At 36.7% G+C, this 14,391-nt stretch overlaps 1 protein-coding gene across 1 annotated transcript in view; it reads left to right on the plus strand.

The window, feature by feature from the left end:
• Nucleotides 1-14,391, plus strand: part of LOC122267605 (exportin-4) — a 30,976-nt gene that overhangs the window by 10,993 nt on the left and 5,592 nt on the right. Inside the window, exons 3-22 of the mRNA XM_086540994.1 lie at nt 752-927; nt 1,146-1,253; nt 1,550-1,666; nt 1,858-2,013; nt 3,808-3,921; nt 4,078-4,235; nt 4,605-4,779; nt 4,974-5,150; nt 5,288-5,377; nt 6,516-6,678; nt 7,080-7,257; nt 7,455-7,614; nt 8,083-8,252; nt 9,469-9,574; nt 9,781-9,961; nt 10,340-10,515; nt 10,684-10,839; nt 11,480-11,695; nt 12,004-12,156; nt 13,581-13,673. Of these exons, the coding sequence (XP_086397120.1) occupies nt 752-927; nt 1,146-1,253; nt 1,550-1,666; nt 1,858-2,013; nt 3,808-3,921; nt 4,078-4,235; nt 4,605-4,779; nt 4,974-5,150; nt 5,288-5,377; nt 6,516-6,678; nt 7,080-7,257; nt 7,455-7,614; nt 8,083-8,252; nt 9,469-9,574; nt 9,781-9,961; nt 10,340-10,515; nt 10,684-10,839; nt 11,480-11,695; nt 12,004-12,156; nt 13,581-13,673 (3,023 nt within the window). The remainder of the gene's footprint in view (nt 1-751; nt 928-1,145; nt 1,254-1,549; nt 1,667-1,857; nt 2,014-3,807; nt 3,922-4,077; nt 4,236-4,604; nt 4,780-4,973; nt 5,151-5,287; nt 5,378-6,515; nt 6,679-7,079; nt 7,258-7,454; nt 7,615-8,082; nt 8,253-9,468; nt 9,575-9,780; nt 9,962-10,339; nt 10,516-10,683; nt 10,840-11,479; nt 11,696-12,003; nt 12,157-13,580; nt 13,674-14,391) is intronic.

The following is a 14,391-nucleotide window of genomic DNA, read 5'->3' on the forward strand; positions in this document are numbered from 1 at the left end:
ATATTTCAGGTTGGATCATGTTCATATGATTTTCAGATGATATCTAATATTCATAATAATAAAATAATGAAGTTAAGTGACAGTATATCACTTATATTTTTATTATTCTCTTTTAGATCACCTTTTTAACATCATCCTTCTCATTGGATTATGATGAAATTTATATGGAATGTGCAGTTGAAATTACCCCCCCCCCCTTCTCATGGATCTGCCAGTGATTGTAGCATATATTGAAAATGTTATGATTAATACCCAGATTTATTATAATACAGTTTGGGACAGTATGTTCTGATTTAACCCATTCCCGACGGGGGAATTCTAGCCTTGAATGTCCAAATACCGGGGCGTTCGAATTATTAGGCCTAAATCAATTGAATGGCTGGCACAATACTGTGCCGCCCGGCAACTGGGCTTTTGAATGCGCGGTACACATGCTGTACCACCCGTCCTGTGTGGGTTAAGGAGGAAATGCAAATATGTAGACAAATATATATACTTAAATTAATAATAGTAGTATTAATTGTGTTGATATTGATTATGGTAATGATTATAATAGTGATATTCTTGAAAGTAAATTACAAACACACTAGATTTTCTTAACCCCTGCCATTCCTTTGATTCTTTTATTTTTTATTGGTTAGGCATATTTTACCATTCCCGTAATATTTTCCAACTAGCAGTAAATACTTTATCACAAGAAAGCACCATCTTGATCATTCCAAAGTACTTAAATTTTTTTCTCATTCTCCAGAAACCTCCCAGGCTGACTACTTGTTGTTTGAAGCTGCAACACTTTTACGGGTAGGAGTTATACGAGAATGGCGGGATCTAAGCAAGGAGGACATCTTGCAGCTAAGACAGTATATTGTGCATTATGTAGTCAACAGGGTCAACCTCCCCCATTATGTCAGAGAGACATTAGTGCAGGCAAGTTTGTTGTATTACCAGTTAGTTAAGGTTGTGTTTTGATTTTTGATGTGTTGTTTAATTATTTTCATGTGTCAATAATCACTACAGCTGATTCCTCTTATTAAGCTGCATTTTTATAGATCATGCATATCAGTCCACAGTGAAGAAAACAGTTAAAACAAGTGCTGGTAAATTTTGTTGATATAGATTTGGTTAACACTCCCCGTAAACTGCAGGTTGTAGGCATAATGGTGAAACGTGGAAGCGTAGAAGACCAAGGTGAAGACCGCGGCCGGCTGCTGACGGAAGTGGAGCAGCTGGTGTCATCTGGAGATAACACCATGGTAAGGGAATAACAATAGTCAACTTTTTAAATAACTAATGGGTTTTTCAATTTCATCAGCTGCTGCTGTTCAAAGGCATACTGCAGGGTACTCTGGAATTAGAATCTCAGTTTTCATAACTATATGTTAATGTGCAATATACATAATTTTGATGTTTTTTTTTCTGCATTATTATTTTCCACTTTGTATCTCTATTTTGATTACTAATTGTCATTTCACCATATCCTTATAATTAATTGTCATCATATATTGTGCTCAATATTTTTGCTATGATTATTCTCTAATTCCATTTTCAGCGTATGATTGGTTGCAGCATTATCAGTGCTCTCATGCAAGAATATGCTGTGACGGTAAAGTCCACCGATGTAGGGCTCACCTGGGAAACGCATTTTAAAGCCAAAAAGCAGTTTGAGGTAAAGATGATTCAACTTTGCTTTTTATCTTGCAATGCTATATATAGTAATGATCATTATTATTGTTAAATTTAGTCATTACAACTATTATGGTACTTTATAATTTGATGTTTTTTGTATTTTTTAAGCTTTGAGCATATCTTTTTTTAGAATATATTCCAAACTGTAAACCCAAACTCCCCCACCAACAGGGCTCCGATCTGCGTCGTATATTCCACTTCATTGTCAACCTCCTGGGAGAGGTGGTCAAAGTGGAAGGGAAAATGAGTGGAGAATTGTCATCTCTACTCCTCAAGTTGCTGGTGATAGCTGAGACTACTTTGACTTGGTCTTTCATCTCCCTACATCATATCCTTTTACTATTAGTGCAAAGTGTATAATGGGATTCTGTAAGAAAGTAACAAGCAGTTTTGTACATTTAACCCATTGTTGACGAGGCTCCAAATGGTCAAATGGTCTAAATACCAGGCTTAGCGGCAGATACCTTCACCATATGATTTGATATCTTAACACCCCACATTAACAGGTTAATGAAGTTATGGAAATGCGACTTGCATGATATCTTATTTTTAAGATGATTTTGATAGCAATGATATCTTTAGAAATCAGTTTATACACATTTGTGAAACTGTAATCATCAAGGTGGTAAAACTAAAAACATGCAGACTAAAGGTGGTAGTGTGTGTGAAGTTATTGTGCAGTTGGCAGCATGGAAAGACTAGCATAGCCTGAGGAAGGGCTTGGGAATTGGGAGATTTTGTGGAGAGTAGACTAGATTAACCCACATGGGACAGGGCATATTTTTGTGTTATCCATTCACACCAGGACTTATGTTTGCGTAATCCTGCTCCCGCCGGCTAGGAAAGAAGTGCAAACAGTGACTAAGTGGGATCTTTCTTTCTCTCGTCTTTGATGAGTCAAGAAAGATGTTTGTATTTATAAATGTAACTCTGTAGAAAATTTATATATGGGGAGAGACCATATGATTGGATGTCTTCTGTATTGAGGGATATCACATCATCTAGCATGATCAGGTTAACAAAGCCTGCCTTCTGCTGACCATATGTTCACAGACATGCCCCAGGGAAGAGAAATTAACCCATTGCAGACGGGGATAAATATGCTTGCCCAGCCTCCGGGATAAGTTTTATTTTAACCCATTCCCGACGGGGGAATTCTAGCCTTGAATGTCCAAATGCCGGGGCGTTCGAATTATTAGGCCTAAATCAATTGAATGGCCGGCACAATACTGTGCCGCCCGGCAACTGGGCTTTTGAATGCGCGGTACACATGCTGTACCACCCGTCCTGTGTGGGTTAAAGAGAGACTGCTTGAAGCATTATAATTTGAACATTCCCACTCTCTTTCAGTCATTCATTGAAAAACTAGAGCGTTTTTTGTGTTTTGTTTTTTTGTGTGTTTTATTGAGTTTAGAGACTTATATATGCCATATGACAGGCTCTACCAGTGCTGCAGTAGACTAAAATTGTAGTATATTATCTATATTAGCTCATTATTTTCTTTATACTCAGTGTGATAGAAGTATTGCTGTTTTATGGGAGGACAAAAGGCAACTATATTTTTTTCGTATTTTTGTGCTGTCATGAACGAATACGAAACATATAACCCCCTACAATAAAGATAATAAGAAGAGGTAGAGAAGAGGAATGAAACCTGTGCTTGTGACTGTGAGTGCCACAATGAAAGGCATCCATATTGGCACAGGAGCACATTTTAGACACTGGGTATGGATTGAGTCACCTTCCTCTTCTCGTTCTGCCTGCACATCCTTCATCGGCGGTAGTTTTGAGCAAGGGTTCATCAACTTAGTGTGTGCCATCGCTCTATAGAGACAGTGCTTGCTAGAGACCGTGGATGGGTGCCATTCAAGGCTCTCTCTCCTGCTGGTGCTAGGAAAAAGTGGTGCCATCTAGGTTTTGGACGTTAAGCTAGCACGGTATTATGGTAATTATAGTAATTATGACTGCAGTAGCCATCATCACTCATTCCTTTTTCATAGCATAATAAAAAAGCATAGTATTCCAAAATCCATGACACCCGTACGCAGTGGGTTAAAGAAAGAAAAGAATATTCCCTGCAACAGGAATGGTAAAAACTTTGTTTTCCTTAACATTTACTCACTACCAAAGCGACTTATGAGTGTGTTTGAGCAGGACCAGAATCCATCCCTGCGGCCAGGCCAACAGTGGCGGGAGACCTTCCTGGATCCTGCAATTGTACAACTTTTCTTTAAAGTAAGTCCTGTTGTTGTGCTCTTGTTTATTTACCTTTATTATTTGTTATTTTTATCTCTCTTTCATAACTTTTCTAGTATTTTATTCTTGAAGTTATTTTAGTTGTTCATTGAAAGTAAAACAAAATGTAATTTATAATATTATTGTACTTTATAGCTTTACTGGCGTGTGCGTGGTGACTGGGAACTAGGTCATCATGCTCTAAATTGCTTGGTGCAGTTAGCCTCCCTAAACGGGGCAGTGCTTATCAATAGACAAGTTCGAATAAAATACCTCACACAGTACTTGGAGTGCCTCTTCTCCCTCCTGTCAAGGTATGTTTTTCTTCTTTTATTTACCAATGTCATCTTCTATTTTTCTTAGAGCTTATAAAAGTTATGAATAAGTTGACTGATATTCTTTTACTGACATTATGCATTTAGAGATAAATTTTCGATAAAACATTGGTGAGATCTTTAATCTCACAAACATATTACAGTAATAACCAATACAGTATTAACCCCTGTGCCACCCTCTGCACGCACAATCACCCAGCGTGCCGACCATACAAAAAGCCATGACGTGATATTGTGTCCCTGGCACCAAGTGCTGCCACCACATGATGTGATATCACATCACCCAGTGCTAAGAGGTTAAAATTGTTACACCTGTAATTTTTACAAACATTTTCCCTTGCCCTGCAGTACTCAGATTAGTGAAGTCGAAGCCCTAGGGATCAGCAACATCTTCCGTAAGCTGTTGCTCTTCTTCCCACCCTCTGTCTTGGTGGCACTCCCTGAGGAGATGTTGCGGCAGCTAGTCGACAACCTCACTGCCCTTACATGCAAGTTTGCCCAGGGTGCAGCACAGGAGGAAATGGCAAGTGAAATTAATAGAAAATTATGATAGATAATTTAATGATTTTTAAAAATCCTTTTTTTTTATGGTAGAGACACTTTGAATGATAGATTTTCTTTCTTTCTTTCTTTTTCATAGACTTGTTACTTTCTTACTTTTCATTTTTTTTATCATCTTTCTAATTTCCTTCTTTTTTTTACTTTTCCCTCTTGCAGTTGGACGAGGAAGATCGACTGTACATGGAAGCCTTCGAGCAGATGCTGCAGTCATGGGCTTGCATCCTTCAGGAAAGCAGTAGTTGTAACAGCTCTCAGGTCAAGCAGAGTGCCACCCTTATCTTCGACACATATCTTAAGTGCCATTTAGCACCTCCTGAAGGGTCCCGAGTACCGGTAGGTAGTTGTTTTGCTTTTTGATGTTGTTTTATTAACTTTATGTATATCATTTATTCAAGTCTAGGTTGATATTATTGAAGATGAAATAAGTCGTGGTACAACTTTGAAAATGATGAGGATTTTCTTTTGTTTAGGTTGATGCAGACGAAATATCTGAGACGGTCCAGACTGACCGCATAGCTTTCAAAGACCAGCTTGTCCTCATAGGTCTCTGTGGAAGACAGGTAAGTTTATTGCAAAAAATTACAATTTCACTTATTATTATAGTGATTTATTTGGTAAATTGATAATGGACATGATCCTCTTCCTTGCGGTAATATTTGTTCAGGTGTGAAATTATTCAAAATTTTCATAACTAATTAGTAGTATTTCCATATTGTTTTAACCCATTCGCGCCGGTTGACGTGCTGACACGTGGTCGATAAAAGCCCCGGACCCGGGTGACGTCCTGGCACGTGCTACATTTTCGGCCCGCGCGCCGGGAGGCCAGTAGCGACGTGCTGAAACGTCCGCATTAGAATGATAGATTATTCTTAGTACAATTCGATTTTCATACTTGATTTGTCTTAGCTACTTTAGTTTATCCTTCTAAATAGTAGAAAATGGGATATAACGTAATATGAATGACGTCTCAGGTACATACGTAATCTTGATTACGGCATGGTGATTTCTGTTTCTGATTTGTTGAATATGATGATCTGAGTCGAAAGACTATCGTAAAATCAATTGTAATTGGCCGAGGAATAAAAAAAAAAAAAAAAAAAAAAATTATATAACATCTTTTTGTTGCCCCACTAAAAGAAAATGACACTTGAAAAAACATTGCTGTTACTTGCATTCACTTGTATGCACATGTATGGTTGTTCATATTCTCTTTCTTTTCGTTTAGGAAGAAAAAAAAAATTGAAAAAAAAACTATGTTTGTTACCTCACTAGAAGAATGCTTCCACTTCCCATTGGTATTACAACATAGGAGTAAAGAATATGGAAAAAGTTCAATAGAATAACACTAAAAAAACAGTGCTATAACATCTTTTTCGACTGATATACATCCTCTGAACATAGCACTACTTTCTACACATGATTACACTTTAGACGCAATCACGCAAACCATAAGGATAGGGTGGGTGAAAAACGCTCTGCGAGCGTCAGAGCGACCGCGCGCAGCGGGAAAACACCCCGGCACGAACGGTTGCGCGCTTGAAATCTTCCCGGCGTTATCGGGAGTAGGCGAAATTCCGCCCCGGCGTGAATGGGTTAAGAAGTTTTGCTTTGCATTTGGTAAATATTTTTCCATTCCATTGTAGTGTAGAAGGGAAAGAAATTTGACATATGATGATTACCATATTCCTCCTTTTTCAGGCAGCGGAACATAGTGTACCCCTATTGACGCAGCTTCTGGAGGATCGAATCGGCCGAATGCGGTCTCAGTTGACGCACATACTCAGCAACAACCTAACTATTGCTGAGAACACACAGTTAGACCAGCTCTATGAGGACATTCATTGGCTGCTTCTCATAGCAGGTAATTTTTAGGAGATTTATGTTTATTGTGAGCTTGTTCATACTATTTGTTTAATACTTTTTTGTGTTTCTTGTTTTTGTAAGGCAATAGAAGGTTCAAGTAGTTAAATATCTATTGCCCATATTTGTTTTATCTTGGCACTAGAATGAAAAATCAGATATGTATGTGTTGAGGCACCTAGATGTATCATTTTCTGTATTAAAAAGTAGTCTGTGTGTGTGTTTGTGTGTGAACATATTGTAAATATTGTAAATATTACCACTGAAAAGCACTTTTTAATTCACTCAAGAATCTGCATGAGATAGTAGAAATAAATTATCTTTCTCCTTAATCTTGCTTCTTTTATAATAAGCAGGGGTTCTGATTTTATTGTTTATTCTTATTTATTTTTACATTTACAGGTCATGTCACAACAATGGATAATGAAGGTGAAACAGCACTCATCCCATCTGAGATGGTGACCTACAGTATGAGTGCAGCCCCAACCATAAATTTAGAAGCTACCCTCAGATTATTAGCCACACCAGCACAAATGCCGGCCGAAGTACCAAACAGTGCAGCTGCCGATCCTTTGATAAGGTACGTCAGTGCCCTCGGTTTTGGTTATGGTTTTCAAAGTAATTATTTTCAAAGAGTGGATGTTTATTTTGGATTTCAAATAATTTTATATTTTTCTTCCAAATTAGATCTCCATTTTGAATATGATGTTTTGTATATTTAGAAAAAAAAGTTTCACTCATGGAGAGTAGTTTACTGACAAATATTGATTTCTTCAGGATGATGAGCACAGTCATGCGGCTGTGTGAAACAGAATCCCAAGCACTTAAGGCTAACTTGGGCCATCTCCTGAGTCCAGAAGTATCCTCCTCACTCATGTGGTTCTTGAGACGGTTCTGCCTTTCTTATCTCCTTCCAAACGAATCCTTCTACACAGAGGTATGTTGATATTGGGATTATGATTGTACTTTATCTAAGGTGTTTGGACAAAAAAAAAAAATCTTTTTTTCTTAACAGGATGGTAGGATTTGTTGAAGGTACAACAAATATAAGGGAGAAGGAAAAATTCCCAAAGAACATGAAGTTAGAATTTGCTATGCAATGCAAGAGTATCAGTTGATGAACACTATTCAAATATAGTTATTTTGTACCATTTTGTGCACCATTCAAATCATCATCTTTAAAAAAAATCTTTTTTTCTTAACAGGATGGTAGGGTTTGTTGAAGGTACAACAAATATAAGGGAGAAGGAAAAATTTCCAAAGAACATGAAGTTAGAATTTGCTATGCAATGCAAGAGTATCAGGTGATGAACACTATTCAAATATAGTTATTTTATACCATTTTGTGCACCATTCAAATCATCATCTTGGACTTTATCAGTCTTTCTCTCTCTCTCTTTTGCAGTTGAGTATAGCCCTGACTTCAGCCTTTGGACGCGATTCAGAGGGAGCAGCCTGGACTCTCAACTATTTACTATCAGTTGTAGAGCAGACAATGAGACTGCGAAGTGCTGAGCCAGGCCTTGTGGAAGACACTGTGAACTTGCTTGTCACCATGGTGGACAGTAAGGAAAGGTGAGACACTTGGATGCAGTCTTTTTCTGCTATTCAATATTCATTTGATGCTATATTTTCTCTCAAATGGTATTTATTTTTATTCTTCTTAGTCTTCTGTTCTTTCCTTTTTTTATTTTATTATCATCTCGTTCTTTTTCATATATGTATTGCTAATCATTTTCTGACCTTTATTATTCCATTTTTTCCTAATAATTTTGTTAGTAAATCAACACCTTTTGTTTTCATCAACTACTTCCTGAGTGTTGCTGCTGTGCAGATCTAGAAAAAAAGGATGATTAAAATCTTTATACATTGGCATGGCTACACACCATTGTGGTTCACCAGTTACCCTCTTCCTCTCCCTCTCCTCCTCTACTTATCTTCATTTTCACTAAAATTGTGTGCTTGGTCTCTATTTTCACTTATGTTGTCTATATTATCAATATAATTTTGTTTATCTTCATTTCTGACATCACAGTCATGTCCCTCTAATGCACAATCAGCATCAAATACAAGTATCATCTCATCTACAGAAAATCAAAGTGCTAGATCTCTCCCAACACAATACCGTGCTACACTTCTCCTAACGCTGCACCCCGCTTGATTTTACGGGATGCTGAGAGGCTTTTGTGTGTGTATGTGTGTGTGTGTGTGTGTTTTTGAGTGTTTTTTGATAAGTCAGGAGCAATGTTTATAAATGCAAGTGCAATTAGGATATACATATGTAACTGCTAAAAGTGTATTTAGAGTGAGTGATCATGCTGCTATAGAACGTCATCTCATAGGAGCGAAATATTCACATGACATGATTGCATGTCATCAGCATGAAAGGGTTAATTCTCCCGCTTAACTTTTGCTCTCTTCAATACCTTTATTTCCTTCTCTTGTTCTGTATATCTATCCTCTTTTATATATAGGTGTGTGTGTGTTGTTGTTTGTTTGTTAATTATTTTGTTTGTGTGATGTTATTTGTTTCTTTGATTATATATCACTTACATCTGTCACTTTCTTTATAATTTCAGTTTCCTTCTTCTTTTATATATATATATATATATATATTTATTTATTTATTTATATATATATATATATATTTATTTATTTATTTATTTATTTATTTATTTATTTATTTATTTATTTATATATTTTTCTTTTCTTTTCTTTTCTTTTCTTTTCTTTATAAGATATGTATATATTTATATTTATATTTATATATATTTTTAAAATCTTTTTGCAGGGGCCAACACTTGGTGAAAACAGAGGGTCTCATGGAATTGGTGAAGCTTCAGCAGAGTGGAACGCTGGGAGCTCTCTCTTCTCTGGCACAGCGTGGGTTGATGCAGGTATGTATAGATAGCTTGCCAGCTTTTTTTGAGGTTGTGGTGTTTTTTGTTGTTTTTTAAGGACGTGCACTTGCATTGTTATCATTGTCAGGTTCTAATTCTGTTATTGTTTGTTTTATTTCTGTATTTTGAAGATAGTGAAAAGAAGTTCTTTTTCTAATGTTTGGACATCTCCCTACCTATTCCTAATTCAATTTCCCCAACAGGGATTGGTAATGTGCGCGGCTGCTTTAGGCGACACAGATGCCAGAACTCAGTTTTGGACTCATGTACTTGACCCTCCAGTTGCATCCTTCAAACAGTTGGTCACTTCTGAATCCTTCACGAAACAGTACCAGCAAGAAGAGATGAAGAAACAGGTTCTATATCACATTGATAACTTTATCGGTAATGTCTATATAGTTTTTTGCTTGTTTGTTTCTTTTATTTTTTCAACTTAATTTTTTTGTTATTTCCATATTTTTTTTATGTCACTGATTTTAGTAGAGCATGCTGTCCATTTATTATTATTGTTAATTTCTCCTCACTCCTCTATCTCTCTCTTCTTTTTACTTATCTTTCTCATTACCTTCTTTATCATCCTTCCCCTTTCTTCCCCTCAGTGGAAATGAAAGTTTTCTTTTTTCAGTAGATTGAGTGATTTATCAAGAACATAGGTTTTAATGATGACACAGTTTACGTCATAAGGAGCCTTTTGGTACAAATTGGTATAGAACCTAATTCAGTGTTATTACCTTTAGTACACATCCTCTGTGAATATTACAGGTGCTGTCCAGGGATGTCTAATGCCCACTGCCCAGTGCCTCTTCTCAAGGATGGTGGGTATTTTGGGCGAAAGTGTGCGACTGCTTGACCTCTACCACAACTACCCAACTGTTGTAGAAACGGTCCTGGAACTATTTGTGGAATGTGGACGACGCATGCTCTGTTATCTAACGCCGGTGAGTATCTCTCAGCCTTTTGGAAGTTTTGTGATTGTGGAGAATGATGATATAAATGGTCTATTTGTTTTAAATATGTATACATTCTCATTCTACATAATGAATTTATAGTGACACTCCTTTCTTATATATTTTGAGTTATGATGGATCTTTGCTTCTTAAATGCAGAGTGCAAGCAAGCAGTTGTATGAAGCATCAGTTCACTTGGTTGGAACATATGCCAAGCACAACATCGGACGACGGACAGTGGAAGCGAGGGGTGAAGAGGACCAGTGGAGGGACTTGCAGCTTCTTATGGAGCTGTTGACATCTTTGTTATCTAAGGTATTTTTTCATCTTTCTAGTATCATAGGGAGGAATTAGTTTATATTAGTCCCCTGGTGCTAGGTATCTAGATCTTTGTCGCCTTTCTAGAACTGGGATATTTTGGTGGGGAAAATACACTTCATACATATCAACAACATATATGGAACTGAGTATATTAGTTGCGTCTCTTAATGTTTTTCTTCCCTTTTTTCTTCTTCTTCTTTTGAAAAAGCATCATCCTTGTGATAAGAAAGAGTAACTAATATACTGCAGCTTCCAGTATTACATATTTTTAAGTCTGTGAAAGTGAGAAACATATCTAAACAGACCCATCATGTTGATTAGGGTTAAAGCCTAAGTGTTGTTTTTCCCCTTAGTAACCTTTTAGAGGGTTAGAGAGAGGGCAAGAGAAAGGAAAACCCCTACACCGGGCCATTGTAATATTGCATTGGAAACGTCACACTGGCATGACGCCCCGGCATCGGGAATTTAGCTGTGTCACACGGGTGTGACGCACCATCGTCATAGGGTTGAAATATATTTATTTTTAAACTAATTTAGAAATACAATTCTGTCTTGTGCATAGGTTTGCAATGCCTCATACAGCTGTCTCTCACTGGTATACTTGCTTTTCACTGTATCTTTCCCATAATTCAAGGATTTCATAGACCTGGCTCCCTCGGGCCACGGTGAAGACCAGGAAGTGGTGGCTGCCGCAGATGTGTGCTTATTCGGCCTCAACATTATCATGCCTCTTATGTCACCTGAGTTGTTGCGCCTCCCAACCTTGTGCTCGCAGTATTTCAAGATGGTCACATTCATCGCCGAGATATACCCCAGCAAAGTGTGCCAACTGCCAGAGGATCTAATGAAAGTTAGTGTAATCATGTGTTGTAGTAATTGTTAAGTAATTAGGTGATTTCAAGTTTTATGGCAAATTATTATAAGTAAGGGATATAAAAATCCATAACTGTATCAGATAATTGAAGAATAGACAATATTTCTCAATGTTAGTGAAATTGAAGTTTTAATTTAATCAGTTGTTTAGTTTAGAATTAATATTGCATTAGTTTATATATATATAAAATATAATATATATTTGGCTCATACTTTTACATGTTTTTATTATGTCTTAAAATTTTCCATTCATTCTTTTTCTTTCTTTCATTTTTTTGCATATAGAATCTCCTCGTGTCAATAGAATTGGGACTAACAAGCTTCGGTCCAGATGTTGGAACATTATCTTTCGACTTCTTAGTTGTGCTTGGTTCTTATATCCACAAGAACTGTGGACCAGAGCTGCCGGTGCGACAAGGGTTAAGGCCATTCTTGAAGGTATGGGATCTATGGATGTTTTTAAGTTTCATTCTAGATTGTGCCCATATTGTTAAGGAGTAGTTTAATGTGTGTACAAATATTTGTTATAATTTTAGTTCTCATCATATAGTTTTATATTCTGATGAATTGATATTTGATTATGAATTTCAGGAATTATTAAGTCACAAGTCAAAATGTTTGAATTTGCAGTATGAATACACTTATGCAGATATAGTCAGCACTGTATTATGTTAACACATGAGCACATGGAAATTGAATACTATCAGTTAATATAATTACTAAAAAGAATCTTGAGGAACTACTGCAACCCAAAATAGTATTTTAGTGGAATGACTTTTACCACTGACTGAATTTTAGTTGTTATTAGCACATTCACATCTGAATGTATAGACAGAGATGCATCTTGATTAACCCATTGCAGATGGGTATAGATTTGCTTGCCCAGTCCCCAGGACAGGCACTTGTGCCACCTTTGTGGCTCCTGAGGTGGGTTTTATTTCAGTGCGTGGTGGCTTCACACGACATATCGTCACCTTTTTGTTTTCTACTGTATTATGAGACTTCTAGTGTCATATGGTAGGCTCTACCAATGTTGCAGTTGATTGAAATTGTAGTATAGGGTCCATATCAGCTCATTATTTTCTTCATACACAGTGTAATAGAAGTATTACAGTCTTCATATCCATGTACTGTAATAAACAAATACATAAGAAATAACCATCCACAATGAAGATAACATGATGGGGTGGGAAAGAGGAAGGAAACTGTGCTTATGACATCAAGTTCCAAAGCACAAGGCAACCTTACTGGATAAGTACATTGTAGACACTGGGCATGCTTTGAGTCACCTTCCTCTTCTAATTTTATATGCACATCCTTCATCACCCATACTTTAGAGCAAGTGCTCAGTATCTTGCTGTGTTTCATCGTACTCTGAAGATGGTGTTTGCTAGAGATCGTGGATTGGTGCCATCTATATTTGGGGTTTTATATTGAATCCATTTTGCTGAATATTACTGCCATTGTCATCACCAATTACGTAATAGAGATATTACTCATAATACACTAAAGAAATACAGTGATCCACTCTCCGCCTAAGTCAGATATGGCATGATGATCATATATGTCATGATGCTCAACAGTAGGCCAAAAACTTGTGCATCATGTGTGTCATGACGCTTGCCAGTATGTAAAAAACTTGTGCGTCATGTATGTCATGACACCCATCCGCAATGGGTTAAGATTGGTGCTGGAATTATGGTTATTTTATTTTTCCTATGTCTTCTTGTTTTTTTTTTTTTTTTTTTTTTTTTTTTTTTTTCGTCGTCGTCGTCATGATGCAGTGCATTTATCATTGAGTAATGGTGTTTCATCAACTTTTGATTGATTGTAATATTATTTAATCTTTTCATTTGGTGCAGCTTGTTCTCGACTTGATATTGTCACAGCAGATAAATTCAGACCTTCTCCAGGCAGCATCTGCAGCACTGTACACGCTTATTTGTTGTTTCCAGGTTAGTGGTACACCTTGTTATCAAAACAGGGAATGAAATGCATTTGAATGGAATGTGTTATGGCTGTTTTAGTTTAATGATTTTTGTTAACCACAGCAGAATCACTTGCAACACTCAACTTTATCTCCCTTGTCCTTCCTATTCTAATTTCATCCTGTATCTCATGTCATCCCTCTTTTACAATATGTCGAGTTATTTTCATTTTTCTGTTTCCTTTTTTTCTTCTCTTGTCACTTTTCACTAATTTTCATGTTAATGTGTCTGTATTATATGGACCAATTGCTCTTTGAGATAAAGGTGAGAAGAGCCACATGAGAATTGTGTTAAGGTCTCAATCTCACTGTACAGATACGTACACAAATCCAGCTATTATTTTACATTTGCTGTTTGATAAGTTAAGAGCTTTTTTATTATGAAGTAATTGTGTAGTCTGTTTCCATTGTGGAGGAAATAGAACCTTGGAAAGAGAAAAGGTGGTTTAAAGTATGCATCAACATAACTGTATTTTTTAAAGATTGAGTTTTTAATCAAACATTTTCTGGGGGGGGGGGTATCAATGATGATCAGTTTTAGAGGATTAAAGACTCTGTCCTGTAATTTTGACTGCTTTCTCAATACAAATAAACATGCCCTTTTTGCATTTACCTCCATGACAAAAAAAAAAAAAGTAATCATTGACTACACTGGAGAAAATCATTATGGTCACTTTCCTGCTCAT

The sequence above is a fragment of the Penaeus japonicus genome, unplaced genomic scaffold (genome assembly GCF_977035675.1).
Source record: "Penaeus japonicus unplaced genomic scaffold, GWHDUDI00000001_assembly GWHDUDI00000010, whole genome shotgun sequence".
NCBI classification, from domain to species: domain Eukaryota; kingdom Metazoa; phylum Arthropoda; class Malacostraca; order Decapoda; family Penaeidae; genus Penaeus; species Penaeus japonicus.